Source organism: Clarias gariepinus, chromosome 3 (assembly GCF_024256425.1).
Source record: "Clarias gariepinus isolate MV-2021 ecotype Netherlands chromosome 3, CGAR_prim_01v2, whole genome shotgun sequence".
Taxonomy (NCBI): domain Eukaryota; kingdom Metazoa; phylum Chordata; class Actinopteri; order Siluriformes; family Clariidae; genus Clarias; species Clarias gariepinus.
This window is the reverse complement of record NC_071102.1, coordinates 2654593-2672069: the sequence shown is the minus strand read 5'-3', so window position 1 is coordinate 2672069 and position 17477 is coordinate 2654593. Positions and strand designations below refer to the sequence as shown.

General features: G+C 40.1%; 2 protein-coding genes across 2 annotated transcripts; both read left to right on the top strand.

Moving 5' to 3' along the window:
- Positions 1–1433: 1433 nt before the first annotated feature.
- Positions 1434–13852, top strand: gpt2 (glutamic pyruvate transaminase (alanine aminotransferase) 2). Its single transcript, XM_053493253.1, has 11 exons — positions 1434–1889; positions 3993–4082; positions 5620–5728; positions 6148–6281; positions 6866–7109; positions 7824–7903; positions 8093–8229; positions 9437–9611; positions 9711–9866; positions 10018–10130; positions 11354–13852. The coding sequence occupies exons 1-11, from the start codon at positions 1596–1598 to the stop codon at positions 11475–11477; spliced, it is 1656 nt and encodes a 551-aa protein (XP_053349228.1). The 5' UTR covers positions 1434–1595; the 3' UTR covers positions 11478–13852.
- Positions 13853–14239: 387 nt separating this feature from the next.
- On the top strand, positions 14240–16687 carry cdca9 (cell division cycle associated 9). The gene is made up of 10 exons (XM_053493144.1): positions 14240–14372; positions 14510–14641; positions 14728–14768; positions 14884–14935; positions 15241–15308; positions 15405–15454; positions 16078–16164; positions 16240–16312; positions 16392–16478; positions 16574–16687. Exons 1-10 carry the CDS (start codon positions 14255–14257, stop codon positions 16622–16624), a joined length of 759 nt encoding a protein of 252 aa, XP_053349119.1. The 5' UTR covers positions 14240–14254; the 3' UTR covers positions 16625–16687.
- The last annotated feature ends 790 nt before the right edge of the window (positions 16688–17477 follow it).

Genomic DNA, 17477 nt, shown 5'->3' with positions numbered 1-17477 from the left:
ATTGATTTTATGCTTTTATATTTTTATTTATTAATGTACTTTATGTTAATTCCTGTTAATATTAATGTAAATGATGTCACTTTTTATTTCAAACATTTTATACATTTTAATATTTAGCTGTAAATAAGAATTCTATTTAATTGGAAAAATGCTAAATTCAATAAAATCATGCTTCAGCCGTAGTGTATTTCTTAATGTATGTTTACATGTCAATCTGAACATGATGTTTAATATAAAATATCAACAAATATGATTATTAAAACATCTTAAAACTATTTTACCCTTCAATATCACAGAAAGAATTATTCTAGACTTGATGCCCCTTATTTTTTTATATTGGGGATTTGTGTGATTTTACATAATTTTCTTCGGTATCATATACAGTATATTATTTTTTTTTTATAATAATATAAGAAATATAAGAAATAATAACAGTTCATAATAAATTATGTATATGACAAATGTAAAAAAAAGTAATAACTGAAATCAGACAATATAGAAAGCAAAAGACGTTAATAAATATTACTAGTATTAATAATTTCATATGAACACACTTCTTCAGTGAAGCTCTGCGCCACGTGTCAGTTACACTCAATAGATCAAAGATGTCAGTCAGTGCAGGACAACAATCTGGGCACCAGGTGGCAGCACAGAGGTCAAATGGTCCCGCCTACTGTGCGCTGATTGATTGGTAATGGAGTTGTGCTGGCAGGCCTGTGGTTGCACAGTTGAGCTGACGTCATCGTTACACACGCAGGCGTCAGCACCATAGCAACCGTGGAGATAACGGTCGCGTGGCCCATTTTAACAAAAAGTTGACCAAAAACAAACAAACAACAACAAAAAAAAATGGCGCAGGAGAAATTTTTTTTATAAAATATGAAAATTTGGAGCTTGCATTTATAACTTATAACAAAACATTGATAATTAAGCACACACTTGTTTTTTTATGATACACATTTATATACATTTGTAAATTTAAAATTATTGTTAAATTTTTTTTGGATTTTAGAATGTACATAAATATGAATCTTGCAAAAATAATGCTATTTTTCAGCAGTTAAGAGAAATATAACGCGTGTTTGTAGAGACACACTGCTGTAAATGTATTCAATCTGTAGTTCTTTGTGGTTTAGTAAAAACTAGGCGCTTATGGTTTCTACATATTTTATCTAACAATACAAATAAATCCGGCGCCAAATAATCCGATAAAATAACACGGTCACTTCCTGGTGTGTCAGGAGGCCCGCCTGTTTTCAGCCAATCACAGAGCAGAGAGCGGTGACGTCAGCGAAAAATACATGCTTCCTGGGATTTGTAGTCTTTTAGTAATGTCGTCTTCGTACTCTAAAGTAACACCTTACCGAAAATGGACTACAATTCCCAGTAGCGCGGATACACGCGATGCCGGCTGATGAAAGAGTGTTCGGAAATTAAAAGCGGCTCAGGATCTCACAAGCTCACTTGTTCTTGATCTCAGACGGTTTATTGCTTTTCTGAAGAGAAAGATCGCGCTTCGTTTATTCATTTTATTTCAACAGGAGGTATTAGTATATAACAATAATAATCAGTTTCTATAACGGTTAGTAATAATAATGATGATGCAGAGGTTGCGGTGTGTCTCGAGCCGTGGGGTGCTGGTGGTCCCCGGAGCCCTGGGGCAGTGGTGCGGGGTGTCAGGGCGCGGGACGGGGACGGGGACGGGGACGGGGAGGTGCCGGTACAGCACTGCCGAGGCCGCCGCGGCACCAACAGCTCTGCGCAAGACCAAACCCAAAGAGAGGACGCTGAACATGGAGAACCTGAACCCGCAGGTGAAGGCGGTGGAGTACGCGGTGCGAGGACCCATCGTCATCAAAGCCGCAGAGATAGAGAGAGGAATGCTGCAGGTAAGTGGCACTTCCGGTCTGCCTGGGGTCGGTTTTTACCCCCACACACCTTACTAATACACACACACACCCTGATAATAACCCCGGTGTCAGTAAGGACGGGTGTGTGTGGGTTGCATCAGCACAATCTCGGTCCAACCCTCTGCACCTGGACCATCATCATCATCATCATCATCACACCTGTGCGCACGAGCTTCCTGAGGCTGCCTTGGTGACTAAGAGTAGGAAAGTGTTCCCCTGGGTGGGGGTGCAAAAACTTTTGCACAGTACATCTTCTTCCTTAAACTACTCATGTCTGTTCAAAATTGTCTGAATATCCACTTGTAATATGTTCATATGTTCCGCTCTACAATAAGTAAATGTAATCAGTATATAATATATATCATTAAACATGCAGTAAATGATTGTTAGAATTAACAATAGGGTGGTTGTAAGAAGAAGTCAGTGTCATCCTTGCGGTTTGTGCACACACGCTGTGGCAGGAATGTCGTCCTGTAGACCATCAGACGTGTGTTTTAGAGTAAAGCACACGCTCTGATGAACTTGAAGATCTTGTCCTGTCAATCATTTCACATGCACAGATTTCAGATCTGTTTGGGTTCTTTTATGCAGAACTTGTTTAGTATTCTTCAATTTCATTAACATCATCAGTGATTACACGTGAACAGGACGTGAAACCCGAGCTTTGTGCTTGTCAGACTTGTCCCTGTTCCCTACAGCCCAGTAAAGTAGTATATAGGTAAGGACTTTTGAAAGTCTTATATATGCACTAGTTGGTGGTTTGACAGGGTGGTATGTGGTATCACGTTAAAATAATATCCACTTTTAATAATAATAATAATAATAATAATAATAATAACAGTAATAATATTAATAATTAAATAGTTGTGAAGCAACGATGATCCGCACCATTGCAAAAAATCCTTAGAAGAACAAGAGGGCCCTTTCCACGTTATGACGTCATTGTGCATGCTTAACCCTCCACTGCTAAGATGTATAATGTATTAAAAACACAAGTCGTCTAAATAAAGCCGTCTGCTAAATACTGTTATGTATCAGCGCATTGACTCCAAAATCATTACATGAGTCTCCACATAGAAGAATTACAGTATGTCCCTGAATCCCCCCGTCCCGACTGTCCAGACGAGTTCTTCTACTTTCAGCTCATCCCTCCGACCCCGTGAGTCGACGCGGGGTGTGAACACACAGCCAGATTTTATTTTAGTCCTCGACTGGAACAGGTGTTCCAGTTTCATGAACTCTTAACCCTTTCAGACGCTCATGTTTCCGGCGTTTAGTATAGGGATCATCCAGCAGGGCTGCAGCGGCACAGCCTCGTCATGTTCTGGGTGCGATTATACAGGGAGTCCGGAACATGTATGACATTCTGTCTGTACTGCCTGGGTGGGTATTTGTGGCCGTGATGGGATCAGGATCATGGAGAAGTCTCTCGCTGGGTTTAAACTCCCGTCCTTCGTTCACCAGACACGTCATTTATGTCCCTAAAGACATTTTTAAATAAAATTTTAAAGTAAAATCGCAGCATCTTTGAAGTATCACATGTAAAAAAAACTGTGTATAACTGAGATCAAAAGTTTACACACCCCGAGCAATGAAGAAGAAAATGACTTTCATGGCGTGTGTTAAAAGAACGTTCCTAAAGAAGTGATCGTATCAGAAAAGCTCAGGGCTGTTTATTTTATTTTAGATCGTTCAATATAACGATATATTTCTGCACTCCCAGATCATACAGATACAATTCTTTTGCGGTAATTAAAATTTTTTATTTTTTTTAATCTAACCAGTTTCCTGTCTTCATTTTTCAGTTTGATCATCTCCCAACTTGCCTGAACGTAGCCGTATTATAGTGTAAATATATTCCAAAAGCTGTTCCAGAGATTTATCCTGAGGAAACAGGATAAATGAATAATAAAAAAGTGAATAATTTGTGCTTGATTAAGAAAGTTACTGCGACAGTCAGTCCATTATTTGCTTTAAGTGATATTTGGGTGTGGCTCAGGTCCTGTTCAGTGGTAATGTTCTCTAACTGATGTAACCGATGTTTATTTACCCTGGAACATTTTCGTCTCTTGACTCTAACAGGGAGGGAAGAAGCCCTTCTCAGAAGTCATCAAGGCCAACATCGGAGATGCCCACGCCATGGGACAGCAGCCAATCTCATTCCTCAGACAGGTGAGGTCAGGTGACGGCGTGTAAATCATGTAACCTCAGTCTCGGTCTGCTGTGAGGACGGGTCGATGATGTGGCACTGGGAGAAGAGACGAGAAGAGAAGCTCAGTCCTTGGGCTGATTTTCAGTCTCCACACGTGATCCCTGAGAGTGCTGTCTGTTAAATTCATCTGCTCTCCTGAAACGTTGCAGAACAGCTGAGCGGCAGACGGTAGAAAGCGTCCGAGCCGAGATCTTTTTTTTTTTTTTAGGAAGTGAGAAGGGAAGCTTCGGAGACGGAAAGATTCAGGGCAGATGTTCGTGTTTAAAATATTGAAAATACAGCAGGAACAAAGATCAATATTAATCCAGATGAAGTCTATCACTGAGAAAAAAAAGTTTAATGACTAGTCTTTGGGAAATTCCTGCTCTTTAGGTTAATAAAGTTTGCATTAAAAGCTGAGATGTGTACAGTTTATCTGTTTGGTGCTGAGAGACGAGTCGGATAGATCAGTGCAGCAGATGTTCAGGATGAGCAGATCACCTCAAGCGTAAAATTCATAAAGTCAAGTGTTTGTTTTTGTACACGGCTGATCTGAACGCGTCATTTCCCCCAGAACAACAAATTAAATTAATGTCTTTGAAAATACAAAGAGCGTTCGAGTCAAATCGGGACTTTTGATTGTACAGAAAAACAAAACACAGTAATGAGAGTAAAATCTCCCTTTATTTCTCTATATAATCTCCTGATACACTCATGCACTTATCACAGTGTTTCACTAGAGCTTGGACACCATCAGGGTAGAAGGTTTTCTCAGTACGTCATGATTGGACTGCATTCAATTTCATGCTGGCCTCCCAGGAAGTAAAGTAAATTTCATCACTAGTCCCAGTTTGACTTGAACGCCCCTTTTCTCAATCTGGAAAAAACTGAAACAGTTAGCAGGTGCCATGGAAGTAGATTCGTCAGAGTAAATAATTACAGGGGCTGAGATCGGGTGGAACCCGGCTCGCGAGTGTCTCGTGTGCTTCAGCCTTGTGTCTCTCAGTTTCCTCAGCGGCTCTTAGTGATATGAGACTGAACAGCGTGACTTAATTCCCAGAATCCAGTGTGTGTAATGGGCCGAGGATGAGCTGTTTTTTGTAACTTGCATAAACACTGAGTGTGACATCATTAATGACTTTTAGACGCCGGTTATTTTCCTAAGGCTCTTGAAATGTGATCAAAAGATAAGATTCGTGACCCGAACCGCCTCTTACGCAAATCCGTCTCCTATAACCTGTTGTTCTCGCAGTGTTTGAACTCACACCAGCCTGAGGTTCTAGATACACGTCTCCTGGATGAGAACATTTTGATCAGGTTAATGTGGAACCTGTAACAGTGTGATAACAGTGTAACAGTATAAACAAAAGTTTTTTAGATGATTAATGTAACGATACATGTTTCATTTTATTTTATCAATATAATGATCATCCAAGACATGAGTCATTGTTTCTGGACACGTGTACCAGAAGAGCGGTTGATTGATGAACCTTTTAAAAATTGTTTGCGTCTCTTCAGGTGGTGGCTCTGTGCACGTTCCCCGAGCTCATGGACAGCCCGAGTTTCCCCGAGGACGCGAAGTGGAGAGCACAGCGCATCCTGCAGGGCTGCGGGGGACAAAGCATTGGTGCGTGCATGTGTGTGTGTGTGTGAGAGAGAGAAAGATAGAAAGAGAGCGAGTCCATGTAAATAAAATTGTTACTATGAGAGAGTGAGTAAGACGCGTGGATTGTGAGACAAATAGCATACAGGAGGGACAGACTGAGAGAGGGACACTAGATGAAGATGTAGATAATATTTTCTGTTCTGTTTGTTAAAGATTATAACACACTCAGGGTTATAATTACCCACAGCATCTATTCTATAAAAGGCGTGTGTGGTCTTTGTCTCACTCGGTAGAGACGGTGGGACGACGGTACAGTGTCTTAAACATCACAGAGCAAGAAGTGAACGCCAGCTTTGACTAATGAGACAGTAGTTGTGCTGCATTAAGTGATTTCTTCTTCTGTGTGTGTGTGTGTGTGTGGATGTATGTTTGTGTCTCAGGCGCTTACAGCTCCAGCGAGGGGGTGCAGTGTATCCGGGAGGACATCGCAGCCTACATCGAGCAGAGAGATCAGGGTGTACCAGCTCACTGGGAAAACATCTTCCTGACCACCGGGGCCAGCGATGGCATCATGGTACGGTCCTAAAGCCAGCCAACACACACACACACACTATATTTGTAGAGCACACACTATAAACCAGGGATTGTTTATTTTAAGAGTAAACAAAAGTCACACGAGCGTCACAACCAGCGACATTTCTGTTTTGGCATCAATAAGTGTGCCAGCTGTGCCAGTCTGGTTTATGAGCCCGGGCTAACGGGTAAAAGCTGTCTTTGAGGATGAGGCAGTTTGCTCTGGCATCCAGCCTCAAGCTTGGAGGATTTAAAATGCTTGTATTCATGCTTAGCTCAAAGTTTCACCAGCCTTTAAGCACATGGTAAAGGAGGGGAACTAAAAGATCATGTATAAAGTACAGAGCAACAGATCAGCTGATGTCATTTAGGAGAACATGGCACACACATGGATAAAAGTGCATACAGTTTATGACCTTATTAGTTTTCTTCCACAATCACGTCGCAGATCTTTAGTGCCATGTTAATTGGATCTGTGATTTAATTGGTTGTGCAATTTAACTGCCGTTAATTAAATCAATGGCTCCAGTCTTAAAGCGATATGTCGTTGTCTTACTGAAGCTTGTTTCTGTGCTCGTTCCTCAGACCATGTTAAAGCTACTGGTGTGGGGTGAAGGTCGGAACCGTACAGGGGTGATGATCCCCATCCCTCAGTACCCGCTTTACTCAGCCGCCATCACCGAGCTGGGCGCCGTACAGATCAACTACTATCTTGACGAGGACAACTGCTGGGCGCTGGACGTCAACGAGCTGCACAGAGCGTACCAGGCGGCTAAACTGCACTGCCAGCCCCGCGTGCTCTGCATCATCAACCCCGGGAACCCCACCGGTGAGACGCTGCCTTCTTTTAGTCACTTGTTTAACTTACTTGTTTAAATTGTTTTCGGCTTTAGAAGCTGTTTAATGAGAATTAATTTGATATACTGCTGGGGGAGTCAGAAATTATGCAGTGCACCAGATACCAATATTTACAATTGTAAACAATATCATCAGTGTGTAAGTAAATGTATAAAATGTTTAAAGTCCAGTATATTGTGTGTGTGAGTGAGAAATGGGTTGGCCTCACCGGTTTCAATGAATCAGTCTGGGAGCACGATAATAGAAATAATCCTAATTTTGGAAAATCCTCAACAATAGAGTTCACAGTCCAAAACACTGGAAAACAGCTCTGAGACAAAATGACGTCTGGGATTCCCCTCGTGATTTAAAGGCGCAGAGACGACACACTTACATTTGACGTGTCTGTGTGAGATTAATTTCCTTAGGCGCGGTTACACTTTTTGACCACATGATGGCAGTGCGGGGAAAGGGGACAGAGATTTAGTCGAGTGCATTGGTATGCTTTACATAAAGACTCACTTTGTCGAACTTAAGAACAAATCCGACTTACGAACGAGCTTCCAGAGAGGTGCTGTTCGTAAGTAGGGGACTACCTTCAGTGTGAATGAGATTTGACCGAATCAGTTTGGTTATAGTCTCCTTGCTGTACTTGGTGTACTGTTGTGTTTATCTCTCCATCCTTCCCCTCTCTCTGTGTAAACAGGTCAGGTCCAGAGCAAGAAGTGTATCGAGGAAGTCCTGCACTTCGCCTACGAGGAAAACCTCTTTGTTATGGCTGATGAGGTAAAGATGTAAAGCCAGACTGTTTGCTAAGAATTGAAACGGAGATTATAATTAAACTAGTAAATTGCGGGAGGTTGAACGGTCATGCAAGAAAGCAGTACTAGAAATATCTGTTAATTGTAGCCTAAGTTTTGTGTTTATAGTCGACTTTAATATGTTTTTTCTTTTTTTTTTTTTTTTACCCTGCAGGTGTATCAGGAGAACGTGTATGCCCCGGACTGCCGGTTCCACTCGTTTAAGAAGGTGCTGTATGAAATGGGTCCGGAGTACTTTAACAGTGTGGAGCTGGCCTCCTTCCACTCCACCTCCAAAGGATACACGGGAGAGTAAGTCGAGCCATCTGAGTCAGCACGACTGTAAAATCCCAACCTCAGCTAAATGTTCATCCTGCAGGCAGATTAATGCTTACTGCAGCTTCACTGAAAACTCACCAAACAGGAAATACGCTGACCCGGTGTTACATCATCGTACAGTGCCTTATACAGTACTTAACATAAAGTGGACAGAATAGATCCTTGGCACAGATAACAGGAAGCATGACCGGTCACTTGTGTAGTTCTATCAGGGTAGACGGGGTTAGGGTAGTTACATCAGGATATAAATACACTGTAATAAATTAAAAGCCAAAAACAAGTCAGCAGAGATATTTGACTCGGGTTGTCTTCGCTAAACAGGTCGAGTGAGGTGACCGCGGTGAAAAACCGCTGACAAACTGGAACGTCATGGCCTCCACACGTCCTGTTTTTACATGTCTAGCTTGCAAGTGCAGCAGCAAATCAAATCCTAATAGCATTGAGATGGGTTAAGATACGGTGAAGTGTTCTGTACTGAGATTTATGGAAGGAGTCTCCAGTCCCGGTGCTTTGTTCAACAGTCAGATGTAAAGCTGAAAGTTTTTCCAGATATTGAGTGAGAGCAGGTCGGGAAACAACAGCTGCTGTGACATAACACAAAGTGATGACTCAGTTTTGCAGACGTTCCAAACCATTAAATGCATAAATGTGTAAAAGTAACGTATAGCCTTATAATTATTCAAATATAAATTATCCTATTCTTGTGTTGTACAGTTCAGGTATAAACGGCTTGATTCTGGACTCGTGATTGTGCCGTTGTACGGGTGGGTGATGAGGCCAAAATATTTTATTTTATTATAGTCCCTTTTTTCACATAGGGCCAGGTAGATTTGGACAGCTTTTCATTTTCATCATCTAAAAAGTGCATTTTGTATTTACTCTGTTTATCTTTGTGTAATATTAAAATTAGTTTAATGTACGGCAAATAACCAGGAAGGGTGCAAATACTTTTTTTCACAAGACTGTATATTCCTAGAATTATGTCTAAACATTTCAATATAACCTTTTAAAATAAAATCAACAAGGAAAAATGTTTAAACCAATGCTAATGTTATCACACACACTACTGATACGGTGATTATTGCTGGTTAGCGATTTCACTGGAGAATTTCACACTCCTGGACTTTTAGGAGCTCATAAAGAGCTTAACATCTGACCTGGATGATCTCTAACTCCCCAGGTGTGGATTCAGAGGAGGTTTCATGGAAATCCTTAACCTGGACCCGGAGGTCAAGGCCCAGCTGGTGAAGCTGCTGTCGGTCAGACTGTGTCCCCCCATGGCAGGACAGGCTGCCATGGACGTGATCGTGAACCCTCCTCAACCGGACGAGCCGTCCTTCATGCAGTTCCATGAGGTTTGTGATAACTTGAGTCGTTTCTGTTCTTCCTCACTTTAGAATTCTCCTGAAATTCATTCATAAATGTGTGTGTGTGTGTGTGTGTGTGTGTTTAAGGAAAAGTCAGCAGTGCTGGGAGCTTTAGCAGAGAAAGCGAAACTGACCGAACAGATCCTTAACTCGGTGCCTGGGATCAAGTGTAATCCGGTGCAGGGGTCCATGTACGCCTTCCCTCAGATCTTCATCCCTCCAAAAGCAGTGGACGAAGCGAAGGTACTGTATGTCCTCGGTGCTTCATATCGGTACATTATTAAACACGATGCAAGTGAGTTCAGTAGACATTCAGGTTGAAACATTAAGATTGGCTGAAATGTCATCACCGCTTCCCCTGAGTCACTGACTTTCCCCTGATGGACGTGTGCAGGCTTTGGGGATGCAGCCGGACATGCTGTACTGCCTGCGGCTCCTCGAGGAAACGGGGATCTGCGTGGTGCCTGGGAGCGGCTTCGGACAGAGAGAGGGCACGTACCATTTCAGGTAAACCTGCTCCTGATCGCTCTCGTGTCTACGATGTGTTTTATTATTGGAAAGGCAGCTGTTTTAAGAAACGCACTAGGAAGAGTTTTTTAAGAAGCATCCGGAATGGGAGGTGACGGGAATCAGCTGTCGCTTCCTGATACCATGTGATCACCAAACCGCAGTGTCGATTCAGTTAATATTGTGATTTTATAAGTATCACTATTTTATAAATATTCTGATTCGATATTATATATTTTCCCTGATTTTACAATTTTACAATTTTAAACCTTTAAAAAAGATTTATAAACAGTAAAAACCCAAGCGCGGCTTATTTAAAAAAAAAAATAATTTACTCCAAAACAATAATTCACTCCTACCACATGGGAATAGTTTAAAGAGCGCCACCTGTAGGATTATAAACAAACGCTGGCGTTTTACCGCCTCAAACGCTTCCAAAGTTTCAAAACTCACCTTGACAGTGAGCGCGCGGGTGTGAATTCTAATACACGCGACTTTAGATTAATTATCGTGAAGGCAGATCAGAGGGTTTTAACGCGGGTAATTTTTGATGATGTAACGACATAAAAATGCGTTTTTGTTGTGCCACTCAGAAGCTTTTGCACTCTGTACAGAATTGTTTATATCTGAGGCTGATCTCCGGCCACGCCCAATCAAACTGAAAATTCTGCTCACTGGCCGATCGACCGCTTCATCTTGATTATAAATGTAAAAATATCTTTTTTTTAAAGTATTGTGGCAACACATCTCCAAAATAGAGCGTGTATCAGTGTGTGAGATCCTCCCTGTTTAGCGTTCTGTAACCCACTGATCACCTTTTCTTAATAACAGGTCTTGGCCGCCTACAGAGCAGGATACAATTACGCAATTGAAACTAGCTAACTTTTTTTTTGATGGTCCATTAAATCGACAGCCAGGACCGCACCAACCTGAACTCTCCTAAAAGCACATTGTTCTTTGTGAATTTTGCGCATATATTTATTATAAAAATGCCCCACAAATTATAAGTGTATTAAGAGACAAAATGTCTTTGTTTATCTGAACTAAATGCCATGATTGTATATTATGCAAAAAAAATAACTTACAACCTGGAAGGGTGCCATAACATTTGCATGCGCTGAAACTCTCCGAAGACAAGGAGTGCCCAGTTGGTGTCCAGGCTGCAGGAGAGGGAACCGCAGGTTCTGGTTGACTTCAGTTCCGCTCTGTGCGTTTCCTTTCAGAATGACCATCCTGCCGTCTCCAGAAAAGCTGAAGGTTCTGCTGGAGAAGGTGCGAGAGTTCCACCTCGGGTTCCTGAAGGAGTACTCGGAGCTGCAGGACCCTCAGTGCAGCGTCTCGGCATGAGCTACTGAACGCCGACCCGCAACACCACACCGACGTCTGGAACGCGACTTGACGCTCTAATCACGATTACGAGTCGTGTTAAGTAACTTATTATGTCCATAAAGTCTGCTTGAACTCCTCCACCAAACCCCCAGTGTTTCTTTTTTGCTTTTTTTTTTTTTTATCTTTTCTCCAAAGTTCTAAAGGTTAATGTCGTGTCTGATCTCTGTGCCTTTGTGCTGATGTATAATGATGATTACGGATGAGATGAAGTCGGGATACGTTTAATTACTTCGCTACATTAACGCATGAACTGATGATGAGCTCGTTTTTATAGACTATGAATGAGAATAAGCCGTTTTGTTTTTTCCTTAGTATTTCCAACAGGACTCATCTTCATTAGACGTCTCTTCACGTTACAAGAGATTACAGAATGAGATTTATCGTTAGGACTAAATATTACGGGATTTATTTGGACCTGCCTGAATGGTATACGAAGCTCCTCTGGTTGTTTCCTGTATCAATAAAAACACTGTGGGGCTTTTAATTTTACAGTATTAAATACTAGCATACTATCGCGCTAGCTAACGTTCAACTATGTAATTAAAACCGCAGGGCTAATAATCAGTTATTAAGCTATCTTACTAGTTGCCAGAATGTTAGATTACAGTCTGTAAGCAGTTCAGATTTGGGGGTTAAATCTCGTCTCCGGTGTGTGTGTGTGTGTGTGTGTGTGTGTGTGCTTCAGGATGTACCCTGGGAGAACATTTTATTATCTTACTTTCCTATCTTTTTCTGGTTTGCACTTATTATGAGCATCTGATTTAGTTTTTATTGTGCAACTGAAACATTAGTACCAGGGGCGTTCGAGTCAAACTGGAACTTGATGAAATTTCATTCAAGTTCCAGTTTGAATCAGGAAATGTCACTGAAGTCTAAATCCAATTGACGTTCATAAAAAACTTGTGCGGTGATGAGACTCTTAGCCGCAGGAAAACCTTTAAACGGTGCAGAAGTTTTAAAGAACGTTGTACGTCTGTGAGAGATCCCGGCCGAGGTCTCTACCTCGATGGTGTCTAAGATCTAGACTGGGATAAGTGCATTAGTGTATCCGGGGATTATATAGAGGAATAAAGGGAGATTTTACTCTCATACACTGCTGTTATTCTGTACCATCAAAAGTCCCGGTTTAACTCGAACGCCCTGTTGTAGCGAGCAGTTTGTTTAATAATACTTTATTCTATACATTAAGAAACCAGTTTTAAAATTTCTTACTTTTTCCGATTCCTTTTGTAAATATTTTCTGCATTGTTTTTATTAATAGAGGATGTAGGGAGGGGCGGCACGACGCTCTGTGCTCGGTTGAAACATTTTAAAAACACTTGCGCACGTCCCAGGCAAACCCCGCTGCATGCAGAATAAAGAAACGCACACTGGGACGTGCTGGTCTAATTTCAGAAACGCACATTTCATGATGATTCATTTTTTGTTTGTTTGTGTTTTTCATTAACAATGACATCATTAACAATGACATCATTTCAGCATTGTGAGCTTATGGTGAACATGTTAAAGTTATATAGAAGGTTAACGTCTCTGGTGGATGCACGTGTTTCTTGTTTTGTTTATATTTGTTTGTTTATTTGTGCCTCTATGGGCGTAGTTGTGTTACAGTTTTTTTTTTTTTTTTTTTTTTTTTTACAATGTATTTTTGTATTGAAGACAAGAAATTATACATTTTGCACATTTTTAAAAACTTTCTATCAAGCAGACGATTACATTTTTCCCAGAAGATACAGAAATTTGCCAAAATGTTTATAACAGTTTATTAAATTATCATGAACCTTCTTTTTTTCTTTTTCTTTATATTGTTACAAGCACCGTTTTTCATTTGGGAAACCTCCGTATGTTGCATTTTAACTGTTCCACAAAAACTTGAACTTGAATGAGATCTTGATTTTATTTATGCAGTAAACGTCTTTAAAGTACGGCTGCTGTGGACGACTTGAGATTTTTCTTTTCTTTCCTCATGAGTAAGAATGATGCGCAGAGACGACGCTTATCTATGCAGTCTCATTCCAAATGTTACAGTAACTTAAAGTCACCATGATATTAATATATTTTACTTTTTGTCTGCATATGCCTAAATTTCAATGTTTTGACTTTTTGCATTATCCAGAGTTTGCATTTTACTTTGTGGAAATAAATTTCAATGAAATGAAGGTCAAATTAAGAAAGGATGATCAGTTTTGTATGAATTTCTAAAAGGTCCATCCACATTTTTGTCAATATTTGTTTACTCTCATTTTGCATCGCTTCATAAACGTCTAATTTGACAACATTCTTGTGTAAATAGTAAAAAAACTAAATGCCAAAACCAAGCTGTCATTAAAATGAAGACTGTTAAACAAGCACTTTGTTTTTCTTATTTACTTCCTTTGTTTGAGCAAAAAATATATATTTTTGGAAGGTTTTCTCGCTGCAGCTAATCAGCAGAGTTTGTTTTACACTGTAAGAATCTACACAATTTACACACAAAGTTCAGCAGATCCTTTTTTAAATTTAGAATATTTTTTATTACCTAGAATCTCAAATTAACAATATTTTTTATTCTATTACAATGAACTTTTGAAGATCTAAGAACCTGAAACCTCAAAAGCCCCCCACCCCTTACACCCCCCCCCCCCCCAGCCTTACACCCCCCCTCCCCCCTGTCTGATTGATCCTGCACCTGTTGTTAATCACCTTCACTAATGACGAGTTTAAAGCCGGGTTTGGTGCTGAGGTGTGATTTCGAGAACATGGCTGCCAGAAGAACTCGTAAAGGAAGTCAAAGCTCTGATGGTCTCCAGAGAGACCAAGCAGCTGATAAACTCAGGAAAAGGAAAGCTTTGTTTATTCAGCAGTTTGAGAAAGAAGGTTGTTTTCCCCCTACAGTGTATATATATATATATATATATATATATATATATATATATATATATATATATATAACATCATATTTATGATAAGCAAACGCCTGTGTGTCTTATATCTGAATGTCTGGTTTGTAACAGCACAGGAACGGATAAATGAAATGGAGGCCAAACTGGACAAATTAATGGCAACGCTGGACCGAGCGGTAAAAATAGAGATGATGAAACTGCCTCAGTCTCTTCATACTACATTGATTAAAGATATAATAAGCGGTAGGCTAAAAGTAATTAAATACCTCTCTGTAGAAAAAAAGGGATAAAGAGATGTATAGTTTATAAATCTCCTAAATCTGTTTCAGCTCAGGAAACATCTGTGGGGGAAGTTACAATGGCTATTGGGGTGAGTTTGGTGTGAAATGTCACCATCTTGTGGTCAGTTGGTATAACTGCACTTTTTTCTAACTATAATGTTTTTTTGTTTGTTTTTTTTTTTTGTTTGTTTTTTTACACTTCAGTCTGTGTCTCCAGAAATCAGCAAGCCTCTGAGCAGGAAGCCCAGCAAAAAAGGTGACCTGTCCCATAACATGCCATTGGGAACATGCATATAACCTTAATAGAAGACATGTTAAAAAAAAAAAATAATAAATAAAAAAAAAAATTACACAACAAAGTGTGGCATCTACAAAAGTTATCAGTACCTGGTTTGGTTCATTATTGCTGTGTTACCCACAGTGCTGTTTAATTGGTTTAAAACAAAATGATCATGATGAGGGCTATAATCATGCACTAGGAGTTTCAAAATGTCCAGATGGGGGAAGGTGGGGGAATCTCATTTCATTCTGTTTTCTAATTCTGTGCATGCTGTCCTTAAGGTAAGGTGAGTGCCACGACTCCGGCAGCGGGACAGAGATCCACCGGGCCAGTAAAAGTGGATGATAAGGTACAAATGCTTCACATTAAGGAATCTATGTACAGTCACTTTACCTTTTATAATTGCTTCTAACTGTACATTGTTTCTCTTTTAAATATGCTACAGAAAAGGCCCAAGAAGAAAATGCAGCAGAGTAACAGCACTGGGAATCTGAGGTAGCGTCCACAGCGTTCGTCTTGCACAGGCTGTAGTCAGAGAGAGCGTACTGTACTGTAGATTAACTACCAGGAAGATTTTTGTGTAATGCTTTAGCTGTCAATCAAGGATAATTTCAAACATGAATCTGTCCATGGGTGTGTCACTGCATCACATCTAATGGAGGTACAGCATACACAAATACAGGGGTATAAGGTTAAAGTACTAAAGTCAGAAAAGAAGAAAAAAAAGGGACACCTTTACAGGCCTTATGAAATATAACCTTATTGTTGTCAAGTGACTCTGACTGGTGTACTGAGGATTAGCAAAGTGATTTAAGTTTGAGTTGATTTATTTAAACCATGTAGGCAGTATGTTTTTACACTATCCATTTCCATACATAGGCATTTAATTTGTATAATGTATATAATGTGTACATGCTGTATAATTTATATCATGTATATAATTGTTTGACTTTTTGTGGTTACTTGTGCCATAACTGGTTTAAACTTGACATTGTCTCCACCTGTTGGATACATTTTGAACTGCAGCATTGAACACCACTATTATTAAATCAGGTTTACATTAGAGGAATTGTATTTCTGGCTGTTTAATGCCTTAAGGTTGATGGTTTCTTTTGCAGATCTGTTTCAACAGTCAATTCCAAAAGAACACAAAGCCGTCTCTTAAAGCTGAGTGACCAAGCTCTCCTGCTAGGGAGTAACATGAGGTAAGGCACACATTGACAAATACTGAACCCCACAGTGAGGGTATGTCTCGTGAATGTTTTTTTCTTTTTCTACAGACTACCAAGTCGGTCACTGAGCGATGATCTCTCAGGAGTTGCTACAGCCACGATCACCACGGCTCGTGGAGAGGTGAGCGTGATCGCTGTGGAGGTTTGGCCCTGAAAATAAGAACGCAGTTTCTAAAGCATTTGGTTTGTTTCCCTGCCAGACCCTGTTTCTGTCAGAAGTGAATAAAGATGAAGTCAAACTCGAACTTCTGGATGATTTGGCTTTGTGCCAGATGCAAAAGATCAAGGTGAGGTGTGTGTGTGTGAGTGAGAGAGTGAGTGATGGTGAAGTAGTTAAATGTTTCTAAATTAACCAATTTTTTATTATTATTTTTTTTTTAAGGATTTGATGGAGTACCTGTGCAACAAGGTCAAGCTAAATAATACTCAGTAGTGTGTCTTTAAATGTAATACTTGTTTGTGTTTAATATTCTAACTTAATAAATATTTAACTTTTTTTTTTCCTGGTGTACTTTGTGTATGGGGGAAATGCCCAGTTGATTAAATAAATGACACATGAGGACTCAAAGGTATAGGTGTTCGACCCAAGTTCTGTAACATCGGTATAACAGGCTTTTTTGGCAGTGCAAATCCCTCAAACAAATGAAGGAATTTAAAAAGCTCTCACCACTCGTTCACCAGAGGAGACAATTGTCCTGTTTTAAAAGAGCAAAATAACCACATCGAATTTGTATTTTAATTAAATTAAGTAAAGGATGAGGTAGATCTTTTACTCAGTATTGGAAGACTGTTAGTAATTCAGGTGTTTCTACATCGGGGAGAAGTTTCTTCCACCACTTCTTTCCAGGAAAAGGTGTCAGGGACCGACTGATTATACTGCAAAAGGTACATGGATTGGACTGCGGAGGTTTGGGATAAACTTATTTTCTCTAATAAACCCCCTTTCCAATTGTTTGTCCTGTGTCCTGCCATTGAGAACTTGTGGTTAATCCAAACCTACACATTCTGACAACCTTCAAGCATTGTGTAAGAATGGGTTGCCCCATATCACATGATGGACAGGTAGGAGTGAATTAAAAAAAGAAGGATCGACAGTACACCTATTGCAGTGTCTAAACTTAATGTTAATTGTTAAATGGCTTTTATTGATACTTGTGCAATGGTTGTAATCATCCTTCAGTATAGCACAGTACCATCTGACACAGATCAAAAAACCTCAAGCAGCAGACTTGAAAAATTAATATTTGTGCTGGGCTATTTTTGCCTAGAAACATTTACACAATTAC

Coding starts and splice junctions, on each gene's coding strand:
- gpt2 (XM_053493253.1), top strand. CDS start 1,596: ATGATGATGCAGAGGTTGCGGTGTGTCTCGAGCCGTGGGGTGCTGGTG. Junction 9,612..9,710: donor CCTTCATGCAGTTCCATGAG/GTTTGTGATAAC, acceptor TGTGTGTTTAAG/GAAAAGTCAGCAGTGCTGGG. Junction 10,131..11,353: donor GAGGGCACGTACCATTTCAG/GTAAACCTGCTC, acceptor GTTTCCTTTCAG/AATGACCATCCTGCCGTCTC.
- cdca9 (XM_053493144.1), top strand. CDS start 14,255: ATGGCTGCCAGAAGAACTCGTAAAGGAAGTCAAAGCTCTGATGGTCTC. Junction 14,373..14,509: donor TCAGCAGTTTGAGAAAGAAG/GTTGTTTTCCCC, acceptor GGTTTGTAACAG/CACAGGAACGGATAAATGAA. Junction 16,313..16,391: donor TCACCACGGCTCGTGGAGAG/GTGAGCGTGATC, acceptor TTTCCCTGCCAG/ACCCTGTTTCTGTCAGAAGT.